Source organism: Phacochoerus africanus, chromosome 3 (genome assembly GCF_016906955.1).
Source record: "Phacochoerus africanus isolate WHEZ1 chromosome 3, ROS_Pafr_v1, whole genome shotgun sequence".
Lineage (NCBI taxonomy): Eukaryota > Metazoa > Chordata > Mammalia > Artiodactyla > Suidae > Phacochoerus > Phacochoerus africanus.
The window spans coordinates 147362537-147381529 of record NC_062546.1 but is presented as its reverse complement, the minus strand read 5'-3'; the positions used below and the strand labels follow the sequence as shown (position 1 = coordinate 147381529).

Here is an 18993-nt window from a genome sequence, read left to right as displayed (position 1 = left end):
GGACGGTTAGCCCCATTTTCAGGGGTTATTTCATCTCGAGAGATCGAGTCGTGGTCACTTTTCGTTTTCTGTCTCGCTATGTGCCTATCTCAATGAAAACGAAGCCGCTTACTCACAGTCGGTAAGATATGAACGAAATCAAGCCAAGGTGGAGGAAAACGAAAGTAGTTCCGAACCTTGGGTTTTGCGCTTTCTCTGGCAGATGCATAAGGGAATCCTCCCGCCAGAAGAGTTTAGATACTGTGTGAGGTTTTAATACATCTGTGTTTAACTCACATGCCCAAAAGGTAGCCGCCGTTGAATTCACTGTGCCCGGGCGCTGACAAGGACAAGGCACCCGGTTCCTCAGCGGCCATTTCTATGAGTGGCAAAAAGCCCTCAAAAGAAAGTTCGTAGTGCCTAAAAATTGCATCTACAGGTTTAGGGTGTATAATTATGGTTTCAGTCCGCAACTGCTGTGTGCAGGCTGCCGGGAGAAGTCTCTATAGATAAGCCTGAAATGTTTCTTTTTCAGCTTCCAAATATGGATATGACTAATTTCAAGAGCTTCCTAGAGTAGATATTTATAATGGCCTTTCTAGGAAGAAAACCTCCAAGTGAGCACATTTTCCAATACCCAGCACAGACATACATATTGGTTAAAAAGAAAAGAAAAGAAAAGAAACTATTCGCATGAACTGAATTTTTTTTGAAAGAGAAGTAGAATTTTATTGGAGTTTTTTTGAGGTGGTCTGGTTAAAAAATATAATTTTAGACACCACAAATTATATCCTCATTTAAAGATATCACTATTTATGTTAAAGCCATGGGGAAAGGGAGGGGGAAGGGGTGATGGAAGCAGAAAGCCTGGAGGTTTCAGAGACCAGAACTGATACTGAGTTTCCTTCATCTGTAGAGAGCACTGTAGTGTTCAGGATAACAAGATTTTATAATAAATAAGAAATTTCTAGAGGCAACATGAGCTTGGGGGGAAAAAACCCACAAATGTATAAAGACTCAGAAGAAATAAGTGAGTGCTGTTTATTTGACTATCCCTAGGAGTAAAAAGTGTTTTTTAAATGCCTGAAGCACTGTCCATGTATCTCAGCTCACACACATTGCATCTACAAAAATAATCTCTCAGTTGTATAAATATGCAGCACTTTAAAAGTAGTTATTTATCATCACTTTCAGAAACACCTTTTTTTTTTTCCCCTCCTGGACTTCAGAACTCCATATTTTTTCACACTTGTTAGATGTTTTAAAGCTCCAGGAGAGCCCAATACATTTGTTCAGACAGTCAAGTTCTTCACTGGGTTCTGGATAAAAATTCCCACCCATGGCCACATTGACTCAGTCTCTTTCAGGGGACTGAGGAGATGGCCTCATTTCTAACACCACAAACCAGAGGTCAGGGAGTGGGGAGGCATGTATACCATTCATGGGTCACTTTCCCAACTGCAGCCATTTAAATATCTGCATCTAGAGCTGGAGAAATGAAGGCATCACATGAGGACACATTGTTTCCAAATTAAAGATTATAAAAGCACAAATCTACAAGGTGTAGTAAACAATACAACAGTAAGTGAAAGACCTAAAGTTGGAAATATTGTCTTCACTCTAGTATTGATACGAACCCTATATAATAAGGTAGCTGTTTTTAAAGCCATCACAGAACCTCCAGCCTTCTGTTTTTAGACTTTCTCAGTGACCCTAGAAAACTGCTTGCCCAGAGCTGTTTCCATTTGCCTCAATGCGACTGCTGAGAGCTAAAATTTCAATTACCTAATCACAGGATGTGAATGACTGCAAATCATTCTGCCCTAACGGATTATGAAGATAATCAGTGCTGGAAACAGGCATAAAAAGTGATTTAAAAAAATAAAACCCTAAAATCAGAATGGCACTTCTGAAATTCATTTGGGGGGGGTATTCAAAAATACTTCAAGTCCTTTATACTGGCCTGGAGGGAGAAACAGAACATTAAAAAGCCATAAAAAACAAACTTAGACAAGAGCAAAATCAATAATAAACAAGTACAAAACAGAACTACAAAGTCAGGTTGGGCAGCAAAAAGTTTTAGAGCCAGATAAGGGGAAGAAAGAAAAACAATTCACAAAATTTGCCATCACTGGCAGGGGGATGGGGGAATTAAATACATATTCAAGTCTTTCCAAAGGTCTTTTGGAGACAACTGAAAGCATTTAAACTCTCTGTGGCCAATCTGGCCCACATCAGGAGACAGTGTCTTTGAGCTTGGAGACAATTTTCTTGTCTTTCACTCTTCGGTTCTGAAACCAAATGGTCACTTGTCTCTCGGATAGGTTCGTGGCAGCCGAGATCCGCCGCCGCTTGTCCTTGTTAATGAACTTGTTAATGGCATACTCGTTCTCCAGTTCTTTGAGCTGCAGTTTGGTGTAGGGCACCCTCTTCTTCCTCCCCCGACGGTAGACACACATGTCTGGCTGATTTAGAGCCACATCCCCTGATATAGGAAAACAGCACAGGTAAAATTAGATGAGGATATCTGGAGTACCCAGCTGGGGACTGGGTGTGTATATTTGGAGGGGGTACAGGGAATGAAGAAAGCCAGGTTGTTTACACTTTATTATTATTTACGCAGACATATTATTTACATGTTATTAAAAAAAGATCATTTGCACTTCAAAGTGAAAGCCAATTTGACGGATCATCAGCGTTTCTCAAACTGGCATCTTAACAAGCCTGTGGTTTTATGGTGTGGTTGTTGAAGATGCTTATAAGGACAGTTTCTGCAAATGCTGGTTGCAAACGTACAAACATACACTTAAAAAAGAAAATCCAGGCTGTTTGTTCAAACTTTGATTTCTTGTGTTCCTATGTTTGGGGTTGGTCAGCTCTTGGAAGCTTTAGTGGTCACTCTGGGGCATTCATGTCCTTGAAAAGTGGGGCCCAACTCTGAGACACTTTTCTGGGGAGGAGGGACCAAGGCCTGAGGAAAAGGGCAGCAAAGACCCTCATCCTGAGGAGAAAAATAGGCCTATGCCCATACACAGGAAGAAAAGGGTTCAGAGAGGCAGTTTAAATCAAAGGATTATTTTATAGATTTTTAAAATTTATTTACAAACTGGACAGACAGTTCCACTGAGTTATCCCTAGTCCAGGAGGAGGACAGGCACCCAGCTCCTAAGTAGGGATGTAGACTCCCAGTTCTTTCTTTTCCTTCTTTCTCCCTTCTTCTTCTTCCCTCCCTGCATCTCTCTCTCTCTCTTGTCCTCCCTTTTTTCCAATGTCCCTACCTGGAAAGGATGATTTCCAAAAGTGGGAGCCCTGTGGCTGGTCCTTGGCGCAGTACACCTGGCTGTTCCACCCGTTGGCCAGCGTCCAGGACTGGTAGCCCTCCATGGAGATGTACGCCTCATGCCGAGGCTCCCCGGAGCCGAAGGTAGACACCATGTCGATATAGCCAGGCACATGCTGGTAGGGGCTCGTGTAGCCCTGGTAGAAGGACACCTCCTTGGCTCGCGCGGGCACTTCGTTGGCCGGTACACTGCTGCTTGCCAGGCCGGACACGTCCATGTACTTCTCCACCGGGAAGCCTCCCAGCGAGGCGTGCGGGGACGACTTGAGAGCATTCTGCTGTAAGCCCACGCCGTGCGACATGCGGCAGCTATAGTAGCCGTTGCCAAAGTGGTAGCCGTAGCCTAGGGCCGGGGCACCCGGGGGCGCTGCGGCGGCCGCGCCGGGCGCCGGGCACTCTTTGGCGGAGGGAGCCTCCGGGCGCGCCGCGACCACAGCAGAGGATGACGACGACGAGGCGGAGCCCGCGCGCTCAGAGGTCCCCGGGTACGCGAAGCCCGAGGCCGCCGCCGCCGCCGCCGCCGCCGCTGCCGCCGCCGCAGCCGCACGCCCGGAGTGCGTCCCGGCGAACACTGGCGCCGAGAGGAAGCCGCGACACTGGCCCGGCGCCGCTGCTGCCACAGAGGAGGAGGTGGAGGAGGAGGCCGGGGCCGCCCCGGCGGCCCCGCCGTCCGCCCGCAGCCCGTCCATGTCCCAGCTCCCGGCGCGGCTCATGGCCCGGCCCAGCCCGGCCCCGGCCCCGGCCCAGGCCCCGTGCAGGACACCATGGCGCGGCGCGCCTCCTCCCTCCTCTCCTTTCTCTCTCGTTCTCTCGCTCCCGCCCTCTTCCTCTCGCCCTCTCTCCCTCTGCGAGCCTCCCGCCTCCCGCCCGCCCGCCCTCCAACAGGTTAGCTCATCGCAGGACGTTTATAAAAACGAAGTTCAGGTTGGGAGGGGGCCTGGGCCGGTCGGGGGGCCGCCCCCCTCCCCGAGGGCTCCTGCTCAGGGCCGTACCATTGGCTGCGCGGGGCCACGTGGGGATGGGGGCGCGGGAGAGCCTGGCTCGGGGCCCCGGCCCCGTGGACCCACCCACCCCGGCCCCTACCCCTCCCCAGTCCCTGCGCAGCCCACAGCCCCTTCCCGCCCTCCCTCGGACCCAGGCGTTTGCGCCGCAGCCACCCCCACAAGCTGATTGCGCGACCGCCCATCCTAGGCCCTGTCTGCGACTGAAGCGGGAGCCGAGGCCTGCGCCTTGTCTCGGCCATGGCTGTTTTGCCACCTCTCCTCTGCTCTCTGAGCTGCACAACTAAATGAAGGAGAGGACAGAGATGATCAGAATGATATGAAAACAGACCGGTTTTTGATCCTGTTGCTTAATCCTTCGGATTAGCTGACCCAGACCCCAAACCCAAGAGAGCTAATTTTTCCTACCTTGCGCAATGCTACGGGGCAAAGGCGTTTAACGTGATCCTGGGCGATCCTCGAAATAAGACCAATTGGAGCAGACTTCTATACGGACACATCGTCCACCCGGAAAATGCCCACGGAAAAAATGCCGCCCGGGGGCAGAGACTTACAAGTAAATCAAGCAGACGAAAAGACCCGTCTTCGGCGCGGCGAACCCGAGGATTTATCTACCCGAGCGAGAAAAGTCCGGATGCCTGGACCACGATATTCGCCTTTGCACTCAGCCCAGCCAGGAGTCGCCTCCCGACTTGGGCTCCCCAGCCCTGGCGCGGCCTCCCCGGGTCCGCAGAAAGACCCTGTGGAGAGCACTGGGAGAAAGCCACTTCGCCGCCCTCCAGGAAACTTCTGCGCCTTACTTGCAGAAGAACTGCCTCTTGCATTTTGCAGCCACCACCCACCCCTGCCAGTTACTCACACCAATTAATTGAAAACTTCACTTTCCCAGGGACCTTTGTTTCACTTTCTTTTCCAAGCTGCCTACTGCAGAGAACTGAGAAGGGCAAATTAAGAGAGTGTTTTTTTCCAAGCAAATTTGGGGCTCCTAATGAGAGCAGCCCAGAACAACTGGGTCTGGCTTTGAGGGGTTAGGATGGGCTTCAAGCAATTGGGTCAGGGTGCAGGGATTACAGCCCTGAGTCCTCTTCTTCCCTTCCTTCCATTCCTCAGCCATGGGATCCCAATCCATCATTCTCCATCCAAGCCATGAACAGGGCGCCAATGTGAGTCCTCCAGCAAATTTAAGGCTCCACTTTGGAGAAACATTAGATTCGATGAGCCGAGGGTACAGGAGGGGTGAGAGAGCCCTCAAAGTGAGCCCATTTCTTTCTGTAGCATCAACTCCCCAGGCCAGCCTATCTCCAAAAAAAATTGGTCCTTTGGGCCTGTGATTGGTGAGGCCAGCTTATCACCTAGCCCTGCTGTTCCTGGACCCAAGGCAGAACTTGGATGGGGCAAGCAAAAGCCAGGGAGGATCTCTTGGGCCAGGCCCGGCATCACAGGGTGGGCTGCTAGTGTTGGGAGTGTTGACATGCAAAACACAGTAACCATAAAAGGCTCACATAAAGGGGAAAGTTATGAGAAGGGCACTGGAAAGGAAAAGCAGAAGAATTTGTTTGACCTTTTTGAAGTCCTAGACATGTTCATGATCAAATTCAAGACAGGAGGGGCCTAAGATTCTGCAGAAAATTGTAGAGAATAGAAGTTTGCTGGTGAGAACAATTTTAACTACTTGAGAGAAGGCAGAAGTTAGAGAAGCAGAATTCACATTTTTTAAATGTCATCAAGAGCCAGGTGACAGAGTTACTGACATTTTGGAAGAGTTTGGCTGCATCCTTTTTAGCCAACAATTTTGGAACCAAACTAATGAGATGTTGTCCTGAAATGCTTTTATTTTTTCTTTATCTCCCTTTCTTTTTCTCAGAGAGGGAAAACATGGAGATGCTTAATTTTTTTTTTCTGTGACCTCAAAAAACAATTTTGTTGAAATATTTCTAAGACATAACTGGAACCAATGAACTTCCAGTCTCTTAAAACTAGATATCTCTGTGATCTTGTGCCCTGTCTGTTCCATTTTCTATCTGATAAATAACATTTTAATGACTGATTATATGCTTGCAAATGAAGAAAGTGAAATTAAGATAGCAAGGAAGAACTTGTCAAGTTTTACTGATTTCAGACAGCCCTTCACTTTTGGCTTAATTTTCCATGAAACAAATTAAATTGTGCAGTACTGGGAGGAAAGTCTGAATTAATACTCTGATCGAGATACTTCTCAATGATGGGTGGTCCTGCCTCCAATTTCCCTATGGAACCCTGTCAGGATTTGGGATTTCTCTGCCCATCCTAGTGGATAGTTAGAGACCTAGAGGGTATTCAGGAAGGTTTTGAACAATAACGAGCATATAACCTCTTGCTATTCTGTGGCTATTCTTCCAGGGCAGCCTTCTGGTCTTGGTCCTGGGGGAGGATCTTCCCCTTAGGAAAGAGCCTCAGACTGGACCCTATGAGGGCCCCCTAAACCCAGAACCCCAGGACAGCTGCTGCTAGACCTGTGGTTTAGTACCAGGGAAAGCCAGGGTTGCTCTGTTTATGAACTAAGAAGACACATAATTTACAAGCAGGGTGGTAGGTAGTGTTAGCTTCTATACCCTATATCCAAAGTGATTTTAGGTTTAAACTTAATGGGAATAATTTTCTTTAATTGGCCAGGAGCACAGACTGAACCCAGCATATGCATGTCTGTGGGTGTATTATGTTGGGGCTTTAACAACAGAAATAGTCTTTGTTAAACAAAAATGTGTGCAATCAAAAATGTCTCAAAACACTGATGTGTTATTCATTGAAACTAATTTTGCTTATCTTCTCTGATTTTGGTGAAAAACTCAAGATGGCCCTTTATTGTCCAAAGTCCCACTCTACCAGAAAGAGACAAGGCAGCTCTACCCTCCTCTCCCATCCCTTGTTCTGCTCCTTCCTTTGCCAACCCAAGAACCTCTTTTGGGAATTGATGATGTTGTGGAAGTCACATCCTCCCTTTTCCTCCTCGTAGGTGATTTTTCAAATCATGTCTCTGTCCTGGGTTGGGGAATGGGTAGATGCAGGCTGTGATTTAGATTTACTGAAGAACATAATTTCCTCTGTTTGCCAAGACAGCAGTGAGCTCAATTAACCACCGAATCAGTGGCCATTAGGATCTGGACAACAGTAGCTGGGTCCTAATAGAATGGGATGCCTTTGAAAATGTTTTCCTTGATGGCCACACCAGAAAGTGCAGGATGCCATTGTAATTAACTCATAAGAAGCCAAAACTTCAGTGTGGCTTTAAGACTTTGGTCTTAAATCCAGCGGAATTGGCTGGACAGAGCTCTTAACCAAGTCTGTGCCCTGCCAACTTTGGAGCTAATTTTCCCTCTGCAGGCAATATTCAGTTTTACTCGGGCTAGAAATATCAAAAGGACTAAACAACAACAACAACTGCCTGAGTTTGGGCACTTACTGTGTTTGAGATGTATTCCATTTGAATTTAACAACACAATTAAGCTTTATTAAATGTAAATTGTTTGCAACAACAACAAAAAAGTCTCAAAACCGAAGCGTTATTTGGCGAGACCAGCTTTACCTCCTGCAGGGCAGTGGACCCTTGTTTTTGATGGATAGAACTCCGCCAGCCCTGGCAGAAATTAAACACAGCAAGAGTCTTCCCTCTCAAAGAAGCACTAATCTCGCTGTGAAGGGGGCGCCGGAGGGTGGGTGCAGAGCAAGAGGACCCAGGTAACTTGCTGCTTTTTTCGCAAAACAAAGGAGGGGACCGTAAACTATCTTTCCGTCTTTTGTCCTACAGACAGCTCAAGGTGTAGGTTTATCCTGGGAATACTTCTTTAGCAATACCATTGTGAAGTCCGTAAGTGCTCGCTCTTTCAGCCCTTCGAAATGAAAGAAAAATAGGTATCTCTCTGTCTTTCTGTCTCTGTCTCTGTCTCTCTCTCTCTGTCACCCTCCCCGCCCCGCCCATTCCGCAGATCCCCGCTGTCTCTAAGGGAAATTCACTTGTGGTCACTGGCAAAACCAAGGGATGAAGGTTAGGGAAATGCTTAACCGCGGAGGGGCGGGGGTGGGACGGAGGGGGCGAAGGGAAGGAGGCGGAGGAGCCAGAGGGTCAGGCTTAGCTTCCCTGCTGGGCGGCGCGCAGTTCCCCTGGCCCGGCGCTAGATGTCCCTGCAAGTTTTCCTGTCGTTTCCGAGGGTGCAGGAGCTTCAGGCAGGCAGCGAGTCAGGGTAGCCTCAGAGTCCAGGGAGACAGTAACCCATCCCCTCCACCCGATCGCCCACTCAAGTCGGTCCTGCTGGGCGCGGGATTGTAGGAGAGCGGAGGAGAAATAGAAGCAGACAGAGAGACCCGGGGGAGATCGCGCGAGGCCGGCTTGCTCAGGAAAGGCAGCAAAAAGTTGCCAGTACAGAATCCGCCCTGGAGTCTCCAGACCGGCGTCTTCCCTTATAAACCGAAACTTCCGAGCCGTGGGGACTGCACTTAGCCTAAAGAAAAAAGTACCGGGTTCGCAGGCCAGGCTCTAGCCGTTCCGCCGTCCCACCGCACTCGGCGGTCCCAGTCCTTCAGCGATCTTGCGTCCGATGCCGGCCTGCGGGTTTCGCGCCCTGTTGGCCCGGAGCCTTCCTCACCGGAGGCAGGAACCAGGTCCGGCGATTGCCCGGCTCCGGGCAACTCTGGCTTTACCGGCGCACCTCCTCTCGGGCAGCCTGAACACAATTTTATTACCTTCACCCGAAGGCCAAAAGTGTTTACCACTTCACCTCGGAGGACCCGCCACTGCTCCAGAAGCAAATATTTAGTCTGGAGGCCTAACAACACAAAACTCAGGCCTCTTTGGAGGAAAGCCCTTCCCTCACCCTCACTCCCAACGCATCTTAAAAATTCCTGCCAAACCACGCGGGCATGGGTTGGATTCTTGTCTTTTTTCTTGAGTGAATCTTGTGTCTTGGTAGTGAGCAGGAGGTCTTGGTAGCTCAGAGGCTGCATCTGAAACCAGGAACTTCTGACAGTCCCCAGTTTCAGCCTGGACATCTAGGAGAGGTGCAAGTTTTGGGCATTTCATTAATAAACAGCAACAGAACTGTGTCAGAGAACTATTTCCGAGATAGGCCTGGATTTAAAAAGAAATATGTAAAATGAAAGAATCAACCAAAAATGTTGTCCAAAGCTTTTTTTGGGGGGGCGGGGGGTGCGCCCGCAGCACATGGAGGTTCCCAGGCTAGGGGTCGAATTAGAGCTGTGGCTACTGGCCTATGCCACTGCCACAACTACGCCACATCTAAGCCACATTCTCGACTTACACCGAAGTTCATGGCAATGCCGAATCCTTAACCCACTGAGTGAGGCCAGGGATCAAACCTGCATCCTCATGGATACTAGTCAGATTCATTTCTGCTGAGCCACAATCGGGACCTCTTACCCAAAGCTTTTAAATTCAACACAGCTTAGATATTATCAGAGATAACTTAAATCACAAGCAAGTCCTCTAATTTCTGTGTGGAATTTTTCTCTTCTCTGAAAAAAGAATAATAATACAATTGATCCCTAGATTTGCTGTGAGTTTTAGAGACGACGATATATGTAAAAAAGCACTTGTAACTTCAGAGTAAAAGCTCTATATAAGTTGGCCAACATTACTACTACTGATAGGTGTGGAATCTAAAATTAAGTGACATTAAATATTGTGATGGAATGTTCTTGGTCTCCCCCAAAACATTGTCTGCTAAACGCAATTTAGTGAAAAATTATAGGTGTGTTTTAGTATGAGTAGTTTCCCTGAAATGGTCTCAAACGCACTTTTCATAATAAACATGCTAGAGTATGCAATATTAATGTTATTTAAAAGGTGCAGAATAGTTTTCAAAACCACTAATGAATGAAGGTATCATCAAGAATTGGTGTTCTTCCCTTTTCAACCGACTGAAGTCCGGTTTGGCACAGGCTTTGGGTCTAGAAGCGAGGGATCCCAGAGGAAGGGAGGAAGTTGGAGACCCACCCGCGGGGTGAAGTAGGAAAGGACTGCAGTCTGTAACCCAGCCCCCAGCGGCGGCTTCTGCCATTGAAAGCAGCTCACAGCCGCCGAAACCGCGAGGAAAACAGACGGGGGCGCCAAACGACAGCAATAAAGGCATCAGCGACTTCCGTTTAAGTCGCGCCTCCGCCCATTTCACCCCCCCCCCCCCCAGGGCCTTGGCGCCCCCACCCCCCAAGACCAGAACCTGGACCAAAGTGTCCCAAAGCGAAGCGGGACTAGGGGGTACCCATCTTAAGTTCCTGGGACAGCAACTCCCCTACGCCCGGCGCAGCCTGCCAAGGATGGTGGAACTGGGCATCCGGACTGTGGAGCGGGGAAGGAGAGGTGGAGGCACCCTCGAGGCTGAGCTCTGACCACGTTAATCGCCGGACAGCAGGCGTGAGAAGGGCTCAGATAGTACGCAGAGTCGGGCGGCCTCTGGGGCAGGGGCGGAGGTGAACACAGGTCATGTTCTCCTACGAGCTCCCCCCGACGCCCACTTCGCAGTTACACCTCTCACCTCTCCAGCCACTGGGTGCCTATCCAGCTTTCCATTTCTCACCTTGGGGGAGAATTCCGTTTATTACCTTAAAGAGGTGGAATTGACTTTCTAAGCAAACCTCGCGTTGTTGAAATAAGTTGGCGCCAAGGGGAACACGAGAGAAACTTTTGGCATTGACTATGTGTATAAATGTATATACATATACTTCACACCTCGCCTCCCCTTACATTCCTGACGGGCCCCCAATGGGTCTAAGGTTAAAAGGAAAGAGCCAACAGAGAGATGGGCAAATAGATCTGGAGTTTGCCCCTAACACACCCCGATGTGCTGGGTGTGTCGGCAGGGAGGAAAGGGGGGGCCTGGGTTGGGGTCTGGGTTGGCGCTGGGGCGGGGATGCAGGACCCAAGCCCAGCGCCCAGATTGCCAGGGTCTCTCGGCTGCTTCGGAAGCTCACAGGCCGACCTCCGTGTCCCATCTCTGTCCTCTCTTGTCCCTCTCAGAGGCCACGGATCTCTCCCCTTGGGCTGCTGGCGGGTACACTCGCACAGCGCATTGGGGTCTGGGCACGGTGGGGCGCAAGCGAGGAAGGAGACGTGCAACGGCCTTGAGCGAAGATTGATCTTCGTTAAAATGGTTGCCACCAGCGTCATTATGACCATCAAAGTTATCGCCAAGAGGCTCAGCCGCCAAGCTCAGGCCGGGAGGAGCAGCAGCAGCACGGCTGGTCCGCGATATTTCGCGGCCGAACTCCGAGCGGGGAATACCCGGGGCCACAGGTAAGGTGCTGGGGTTGGGGAGGGGAGGAAGGAGAGTTGGAAGACGAGCAGAGTGGGGAAGAGAGGGCAGGGGAAAATAGAGGAAGGAAACTAAGTCTCTTCTTTCCCCCCTTTGCCTTCAAAATCCGGCAACTTTTCCACAAATAATTCGATTTGAGGAGGGAGGGGAAAGGCTGGCACCGTAAAAAGTGGATTTGGGGCGACCCATATGGCGCTGTAAATTGCGACTGTGTTTAAAGTTAGCTGTTGAATTCTGTTGTGAAATCGTCCAGCCGAGTTCATTTCCCCCAGGGAAAATGCGTAGGCGAGAAGCCTATCCATCAGCAGGATTATAAAAGTAAAAAACCCGGGACTTCAAGTTCAGAACACACTCTGCAAATGGTGTTAAAGAATCAGAGAGGATCTAATGATTTCCGTTTGGAGGCGCGGGCCCAACGCACCTCCCCAGCCACGTAGCATTAACGTGCTTTCAAAACTCTATGACATTCATATTCTCATTCTTTCTCTCTCTCTCTCTCTCTCTTTCTCGATGGGAGGAGAAAGCAGGCAGGCTGAGGCAAAGAAGTGGGGGAGAGAGAGAGAACTCGGCGTCCTATTTGTTAAATAAAATACATATTTGGTTCTGAAATTCGAAAGATAAGTAATCCATACAGGAGCGCAAGGTCTTCTCCTTACGCAACTCTTCCTACACCCTCCCCCTGTCCCCCCCCTTTACCCTCCTCCCGCTTGTAAATGTTAAAAAAAACAACAACCCTTCTCGACGATCTTCTCTGGAAAATCAAAGCATTATCTATTATTTAACACGTATCTGTGTCCGAGGAAAAATGAGGAAGGTGCTGCATGATTAGGACCTAAGGGGCAACCCAGCAAACTGAGAGCGTAATGATGCCCCTAAATGAAGGGGGAAATGTGCCGCGGCGCGCTCTATTAATCAGACTGTCAATTTCACCCCCGAGGCCAAACCCCCGGGCGAGCAGAACCGGCTCTGAGCGGGCAAAGGACCGGAGCCTTCCTCCTCACTTCTTGTCTCTTCTCGTCTCCTACCTGGATCTATTTGTCTGCTCCGAAGCCGCCTTCATTACCCACTGACAGCAGCGTGTATTTATTTGCTTATAAACCTGTTACAATAAATGATTATTCGAACGGCGTCATTCGTACCTTAATGACGAGCGAGCGCTACTTTTTGATGAATGACATCTCGGGCTCGGAAGGATGTATGGGTCATTTTGACCAGTCATTCCCTCGCTCTGGCATCCCACAATTTTTCCGCCTCCCTCCAAAAGAGATAATAATATTTAGAGGCGCTCGCTGGGGCTGAATGAGAATTAGCCCTAGGCGCAGCCCATCATTAGGACGGGACAGCCGGGCCACTGTGACATTTTTTAGAAAGCTGAGATGATGGAAAGAATAAGAAAAGAGATGATTCTGATGGAGAGAGGGCTGCACAGCCCCACGGCCGGCAAGAGGTTCTCCAATTTGTCCGACTCAGCTGGCAATGCTGTACTCGAGGCCCTGGAAAATTCGCAGCACCCGGCTCGCCTCAGCCCTCGCCTGCCGTCCGCCCCCCTGCACAGCGCTCTGGGAGACCTCCCTGCCAAGGGCAAATTCGAAATAGACACTTTGTTCAACCTGCAGCACCCGGGCAGCGAAAGCACCGTCTCCTCCGAAATTGCGTCCGCCGCGGAGGGCCGCAAAAAGCCGGGCCATTATTCAGAGGCTGCCGCTGAGGCGGACATGAGCAGCGACGTGGAGGTGGGCTGCTCCGCGCTGCGCTCCCCCGGCGGCCTCGGCGCCGCGCCGCTCAAGGAAAACAATGGCAAAGGTAATCTCGCCGCCCGCGCCTCTCCAGTCCCATCCTCCCTGTTCCTCCGCTGCTTTTCCGGGCCCTTCTTGGTGCCTTCGCCCCTCTCCGATCTTCTGCAGCGAGCTGCAGAGAGCTGGCTCGAGCGGGGACCGGACGCAGGCCGGGATCGTGCCCTCTGGCTCTGCTCCTTGAGCTTCCCAGAGAGGAGCAGGCCTGGGGCCTGCCCTCGCTCCTGAGTCGGAGAAAATGTTTTCTGCGCGCGGGTCTAAAAACCCGTGCGAGTCGACAGATCCCTAGCCATCTACTGACATGCTCTGAGGGAAAGGTGCCCCGGGCAGCTGGTCTGAACTTCCCTGCCTCTGAATCCCAAGGCCGAGTGGAGGGGGCATTCTATGTAAGTCTAAGGGAGCCTCTCTGGGCGCCTCTGGGAGACCCTCTTGGGTCAGCGGGAGAAAGAGTTGAAAAGTAGAGCCACCACCAAATAGTTCTGGTTTGAGCTCCTGTTGTCTTTCAAATCTTAAAATATTTTAAACCAAACCCGAAATACTGTCAAAGAAAGGTTAGAGGCCGTGCAGAAAGCTGTCCTGCAGTCCTCAGATCAGGGCAAACCCAGAGCTTCCCAAACTGCTTCTAGATGTAGGCATTTTCCCTCGGCCAATTTTCCTCCTGAGTTGAAAATTTCCGATTATTAAAACAAAACAACCCTCCCTAATTGAGTTCCTATTATTTGGTTATGAAGGGCTCCCCAAACCTTATCGATTCCATTAACGGCAGCAATTTGTAAGCATGACAGACCCCATCAATTTAGGCAGCGCCTCGCCTTCCTCTCACGGCGTCCCCCATCCGCGTGCAGCCCCTGTGCCGGGATCTCGGTCCCACAGTGACTCATGCTCTGTCGGCGGCATTTGTTTGTCAGGGTACGCGGAGAGTGGCTCAGCTGCGGGCACCACGACGTCTGCGTCGGGCTCTGGCCTCGGCAGCCTGCATGGAGGCGGTGGCAGCGGAGGCAGCGGCGGGGGCCCGGCTCTGGGAGGCTCCGGCTCCGGCGCGGATCAGGTGCGGCGCTACCGCACGGCGTTCACCCGAGAACAGATCGCGCGCCTGGAGAAGGAGTTCTACAGGGAGAACTATGTGTCGCGTCCCCGCCGGTGCGAGCTGGCTGCTGCGCTCAACCTGCCCGAAACCACTATCAAGGTATTGATTCCAGCACGCGCCTGTTCTAGCCTCCCCCAGGTGTTGGGTTGATTTTTGTTTCTCTTTTCTTTTTTCTGGGTGGCTAGATTTAACTGAGGGCCTGAAAACCCGCGGGGAGAGTCACCAAAGGAATTGGCAAATTTATTTCTCAGCTCCCAAACCCGAAGGGTTGCCCGGCCTGACCGACCTGGAAAGGCCCCGGAATGGCGAAGCCAATGCGGCAAACGCTCGCCTCTGCTCAGCGCCTGCCCAGGTGCCCCTAGCCCATGTCCATGGCCCCTCTCTGCCATCCGCGGCGAAGCCGGCTAGTCTTTGTTCCTCTGGCACGAACCAGAGGCGAAACTTTTCATTTGCTTTTGATCGTGGAGATTTATTTTCCACATAAATCGTTACAACAGAGAGAAAAGGATGCTGTATTTTAAAAATCGATTGGGTTGAGAAAGTAGTTTTCTAAACATTTATTCTCCTGGGCAACAAGAAAAAAGCAACCCCTCGGAGGGGAAGGCAACGAAATTGTCCTTATTTGTATATCTTAAGGCGATTAATTTTTATTATACGTCCAGGAGGGACAGCCGGGAGGTTGGGCGCCTTAGTGAACACTTCACGGAGGATCCGGCACTCTAGAAAAAGAAAAGAGGAAACTCCACGGGATAGGGGAGGAGTGTGGAAGTCTCCCTTCGGTTTGGTCCGGCTTTCTTTAATTTAGAGTTGTGACGAATGATGTCTTCATTAGATACTGTGTTGGGAGGGGTAGAAAAATCCCCTTCCCGGTTTAAGAGGATGTTGCTCCCGCCACTCAATTGATGCAAACGATTCCAATAAAATCATCCCTTCAATATCAGAATTGGACCCGTGCCCCTCGAGACAATTCCTTGCAGCTCAGAGGACTCAAGACCTCGCGCGGCGACTTTTTAGAAAAGCTGCCGCGGGAGCCTTTCTTCAAAGGAGGCCTAGAATCCCCGTTCAAATCCTGGGATTGAGAGACGGTGCTCAGCGAGGCTGGGCACCGGTGGGTGGCGGGAAAGGTTGGGTTGGGACGAAAAAATGCAGCCAAAAGTAAGAGAGCAGAAGCCTGAGGACACAGGGAAGAAGACTCTTCGCTGAGGAGGGTGTGCCCATGGCCACCACTCTGCCGCTGACACTGTCCCAGCTGGTAGAGCAGAGGGGACTATGGGCTGGGCCCGGTTGTGGGGGAGGGTTACAGAGGCCAGGCCGTTCGGAGGTCCGGGAGGGGCGGGGAGGCCCGGGGTGGGGGCTGGGGCCTTGGGACGCTCCCTAACTCGGGCCGCGGCGCGGCTCTTCCCGCAGGTGTGGTTCCAGAACCGACGCATGAAGGATAAGCGGCAGCGCCTGGCCATGTCCTGGCCGCACCCGGCCGACCCCAGCTTCTATACCTACATGATGACGCACGCGGCCGCCACCGGAAGCCTGCCCTACCCCTTCCACTCGCACGTGCCGCTGCATTACTACCCGCACGTGGGTGTCACGGCTGCGGCCGCGGCGGCTGCGGCCTCTGGCGCAGCCGCCGCGGCCTCATCGCCCTTCGCCACTTCTATACGCCCGCTGGACACCTTTCGCGCCCTCTCGCACCCCTACTCTCGGCCGGAGCTGCTGTGCAGCTTCCGACACCCAGGCCTCTACCAGACGCCTGCGGCCGCCGCGGGGATTAACAGCGCGGCCTCGGCCGCGGCGGCGGCGGCGGCGGCTGCGGCCGCGGCCTCCTCGGCCGCGGCAGCCGGGGCGCCCCCCAGCGGCGGCTCCGCGCCCTGCTCGTGCCTCAGTTGCCACAGCAGTCAATCCGCCGCGGCGGCAGCTGCGGCCGCCGCCGCCGCCGCTCTGGGGTCCCGGGGTGGCGGCGGGGGCGGCGGGGGTGGCGGCGGCGGCGCGGGGGCCGCCGGAGGCTCGGACTTCGGCTGCAGCGCAGCGGCGCCGCGCTCTGAGAGCGGCTTCCTGCCCTATTCAGCTGCTGTGCTTAGCAAGACCGCGGTGAGCCCGCCGGACCAGAGGGACGAGGCGCCGCTCACTAGATAACTACGTCGTCACCGCCAGGGGGCCGTTCCCGCCTCTCAGAGTGTGCCCGGGAGCCCCCTGAGCGACCCCCGCGCCCAGTGTGCGCCCACGTGCCCTCAGCGCGCTGCCCTCTGCTGAAGCTGCCGCCAGGGGGCGCCCCAGCGCGGGAGGCCGAAGGGAACCTGCCCCAGTTGGGGGGAAAGAGCCGGTGCGAAAGCCGGGCAGGCGTCCCCTCAAATTATTTCTATTTTTATATTTGCTACCCAGCCACCTCCCCTCCTCTGTTTCCCGCCGCCCAGACCCCGCTTCCTGCCTCTGTCCCGAGCTCTTGGTCTCCCCAAGACAATCCCTTCCTCCTGATACCAGTCCTCTGGCCCTGGCTTAAGCCCTCAGGCCTGGTTCCTCGGCTGAACCACGTGGCCGGAATCAACCGAGAACCGCAACAAAGAGAGAAGGGAATGGTGTGCGCTAGTGCTTTATGCGGGAGAGAAAGCCACCTCCGATGTTCCTGCTGCTGCTCTGTTTCTTCCATCCCTTCTTTTCTTAAACGAGGGTGAGAGGAGGTAGAATTTTTCTCTCAGCCTGAGCTTATTAGGGACCCTGTCGAAGAAGAGCGGAGGAACGGAGGTCTGAGAGGAAGGCCAGGAGGGCGGATGGAGAGCGGGGACGGCTGTGGGTGTGTTTGTGAAATTGTTTACTGTGTGCTGGGGCAAGGATGGTGGGGCTGTGGCCGCCGTCCCCGGGAAAGACGAAGTCACAAAGCCGGGGTGGGAAGGGGCGGCGGTCTCGTTTCCTCTCTCTCGGTCCAACGCAGTTCTCTCTTTTGATTTTCGGTTTGGAATGGAGGCGTCTTGCGTGTTTTATGCAAAAAGTAAAGACTAATGCGGTTGCCATGGTCAGGCCAGGAAAGGAAAGGGAAACGAAAAGAATGGGGAGGGCAAGACTGACAGATCGCCATAGTATTTGAAGAAGCGTTTGCAGCTCAGTTTTCCAACTACCGGGTTTCCACTATATCTGGGAAATACTTGAATTTCTAGATTTATATTGTCCTGAAGCATTTTCTTAGACACTTTTCTAAGTTCGAACTCTATTTCCCCTCACCCTCTTCTCTCCTCGCTTTCCTTTCCTCGGGTAAAATGGTTCTTGGCTTATTTCTCACGCATGTCTATTGCGCCTCCGCCTCTGCAAAGCCACCGCTGGGTGTTGAGACCAGCTCTGCCAACCCTGGCTGCTGGAGGGGTTTCCTTGAACTTGAAGAAAGGCACATCAAAACCCACCAGTGTTAACTGCCACGTCAATTTTGATGCTAATAATGTGCAGATTATGACGAAAATTGCCAATCATGCTCTCTGATGGACCTCCTTTGAATGTGGAATTGGAGAAAAGTTCCCCGCACGGAGACCTGCTGTCAAGTACTAACAACCCGCTAAGGGAAGTCATTAGGAGAGACGGATAAGAGACTCGGTACATAAAACATTGTTCTTGGTGCATAGAATGTATGTTATTTAATGTTATCTCTGTTACCTGAAGTGATTTCGCAGAAGAAAGCCACGTTCTTATCATCTCAATTGCCAATTTTCATTTTGGTAACTTGGACGCCCTGGGTAGACTTTTCTCTGTTAAGTTGATATTCCACCAATGTGAACAGCCTCATTAAATCAAGCCCAGATATTTCCATAATGCTCCCCGCAGAGCCACTTCGCTCCTCACATAATGAGATTTTTCTGAAGAGTTGAAGCTCTAAAATAACTTGCTAGTGCATGTTTAGATCCAGCGAAGTGGGTATGTGTGTGTATTTAAATGTAGGTGTGCCACCTACATATCCGTGTGTGTATGTATATGTATATATACATATATGTGTGTATATATTCTCTTAAGCATATACATATGTGAGAGATACACACACATCCGTATATATCCATTGGCACTCTTTTCTGTGATTTATTTCAAATTCGTGTTCTGACATATTTGTGTTAAAGACACTGGATTTTAAAAATTTATTTCCTAAAAATAGGCTTTCAGGAAACTCTTGAAAGAATTCACTTTACAGGGGGAAATTATTATTTTCATCGAATGGAAAATATTTCAAGGGGAAATGGTATAATTCCCTGGGGTCTATTAAGATATTCCCGTAAAATATTAGAGAACTTCCCAATGAAATAGCAATGATCTAAAGCTCAACTTTTGTTTTCTTTTTTCTTTAAGGAGATGAGACTATTTATGTTAAAAATGGATTATACCAGCTCTTACTGCGTTTACATTAAAATATTAATATATAATTTAAGGCTAAATAAAATAAACCAAAATATGGTACCCTTTTATCAGCTTTACCTTGTAGATTGTTAAAGTCCTTTCTTATGATCAGCTATCAGATGTATATAAG

General features: G+C 51.0%; 2 protein-coding genes across 2 annotated transcripts in view; one reads left to right on the top strand and one right to left on the bottom strand.

The window, feature by feature from the left end:
- Positions 1–996: 996 nt before the first annotated feature.
- Positions 997–4202, bottom strand: HOXD13 (homeobox D13). The gene is made up of 2 exons (XM_047770456.1): positions 3258–4202; positions 997–2464 (listed from the first exon to the last, which is right to left on the bottom strand). Exons 1-2 carry the CDS (start codon positions 4030–4032, stop codon positions 2214–2216), a joined length of 1026 nt encoding a protein of 341 aa, XP_047626412.1. The 5' UTR covers positions 4033–4202; the 3' UTR covers positions 997–2213.
- An 8609-nt stretch (positions 4203–12811) lies between these two features.
- EVX2 (even-skipped homeobox 2) overlaps positions 12812–18993 on the top strand; it is a 6457-nt gene continuing 275 nt past the window's right edge. The window contains exons 1-3 of the mRNA XM_047770454.1: positions 12812–13424; positions 14323–14600; positions 15909–18993. The exon at positions 15909–18993 is cut by the window's right edge and continues 275 nt beyond it. Of these exons, the coding sequence (XP_047626410.1) occupies positions 12998–13424; positions 14323–14600; positions 15909–16631 (1428 nt within the window). The 5' untranslated portion in view covers positions 12812–12997 and the 3' untranslated portion in view covers positions 16632–18993. The remainder of the gene's footprint in view (positions 13425–14322; positions 14601–15908) is intronic.

Bases quoted from the DNA above. Each gene is read 5' to 3' on its own strand.
- HOXD13 (XM_047770456.1), bottom strand. From the start codon at position 4,032: ATGAGCCGCGCCGGGAGCTGGGACATGGACGGGCTGCGGGCGGACGGC. The intron at 2,465-3,257 runs GTAGGGACATTG...TTCCTATATCAG, and splicing joins TTGGAAATCATCCTTTCCAG to GGGATGTGGCTCTAAATCAG.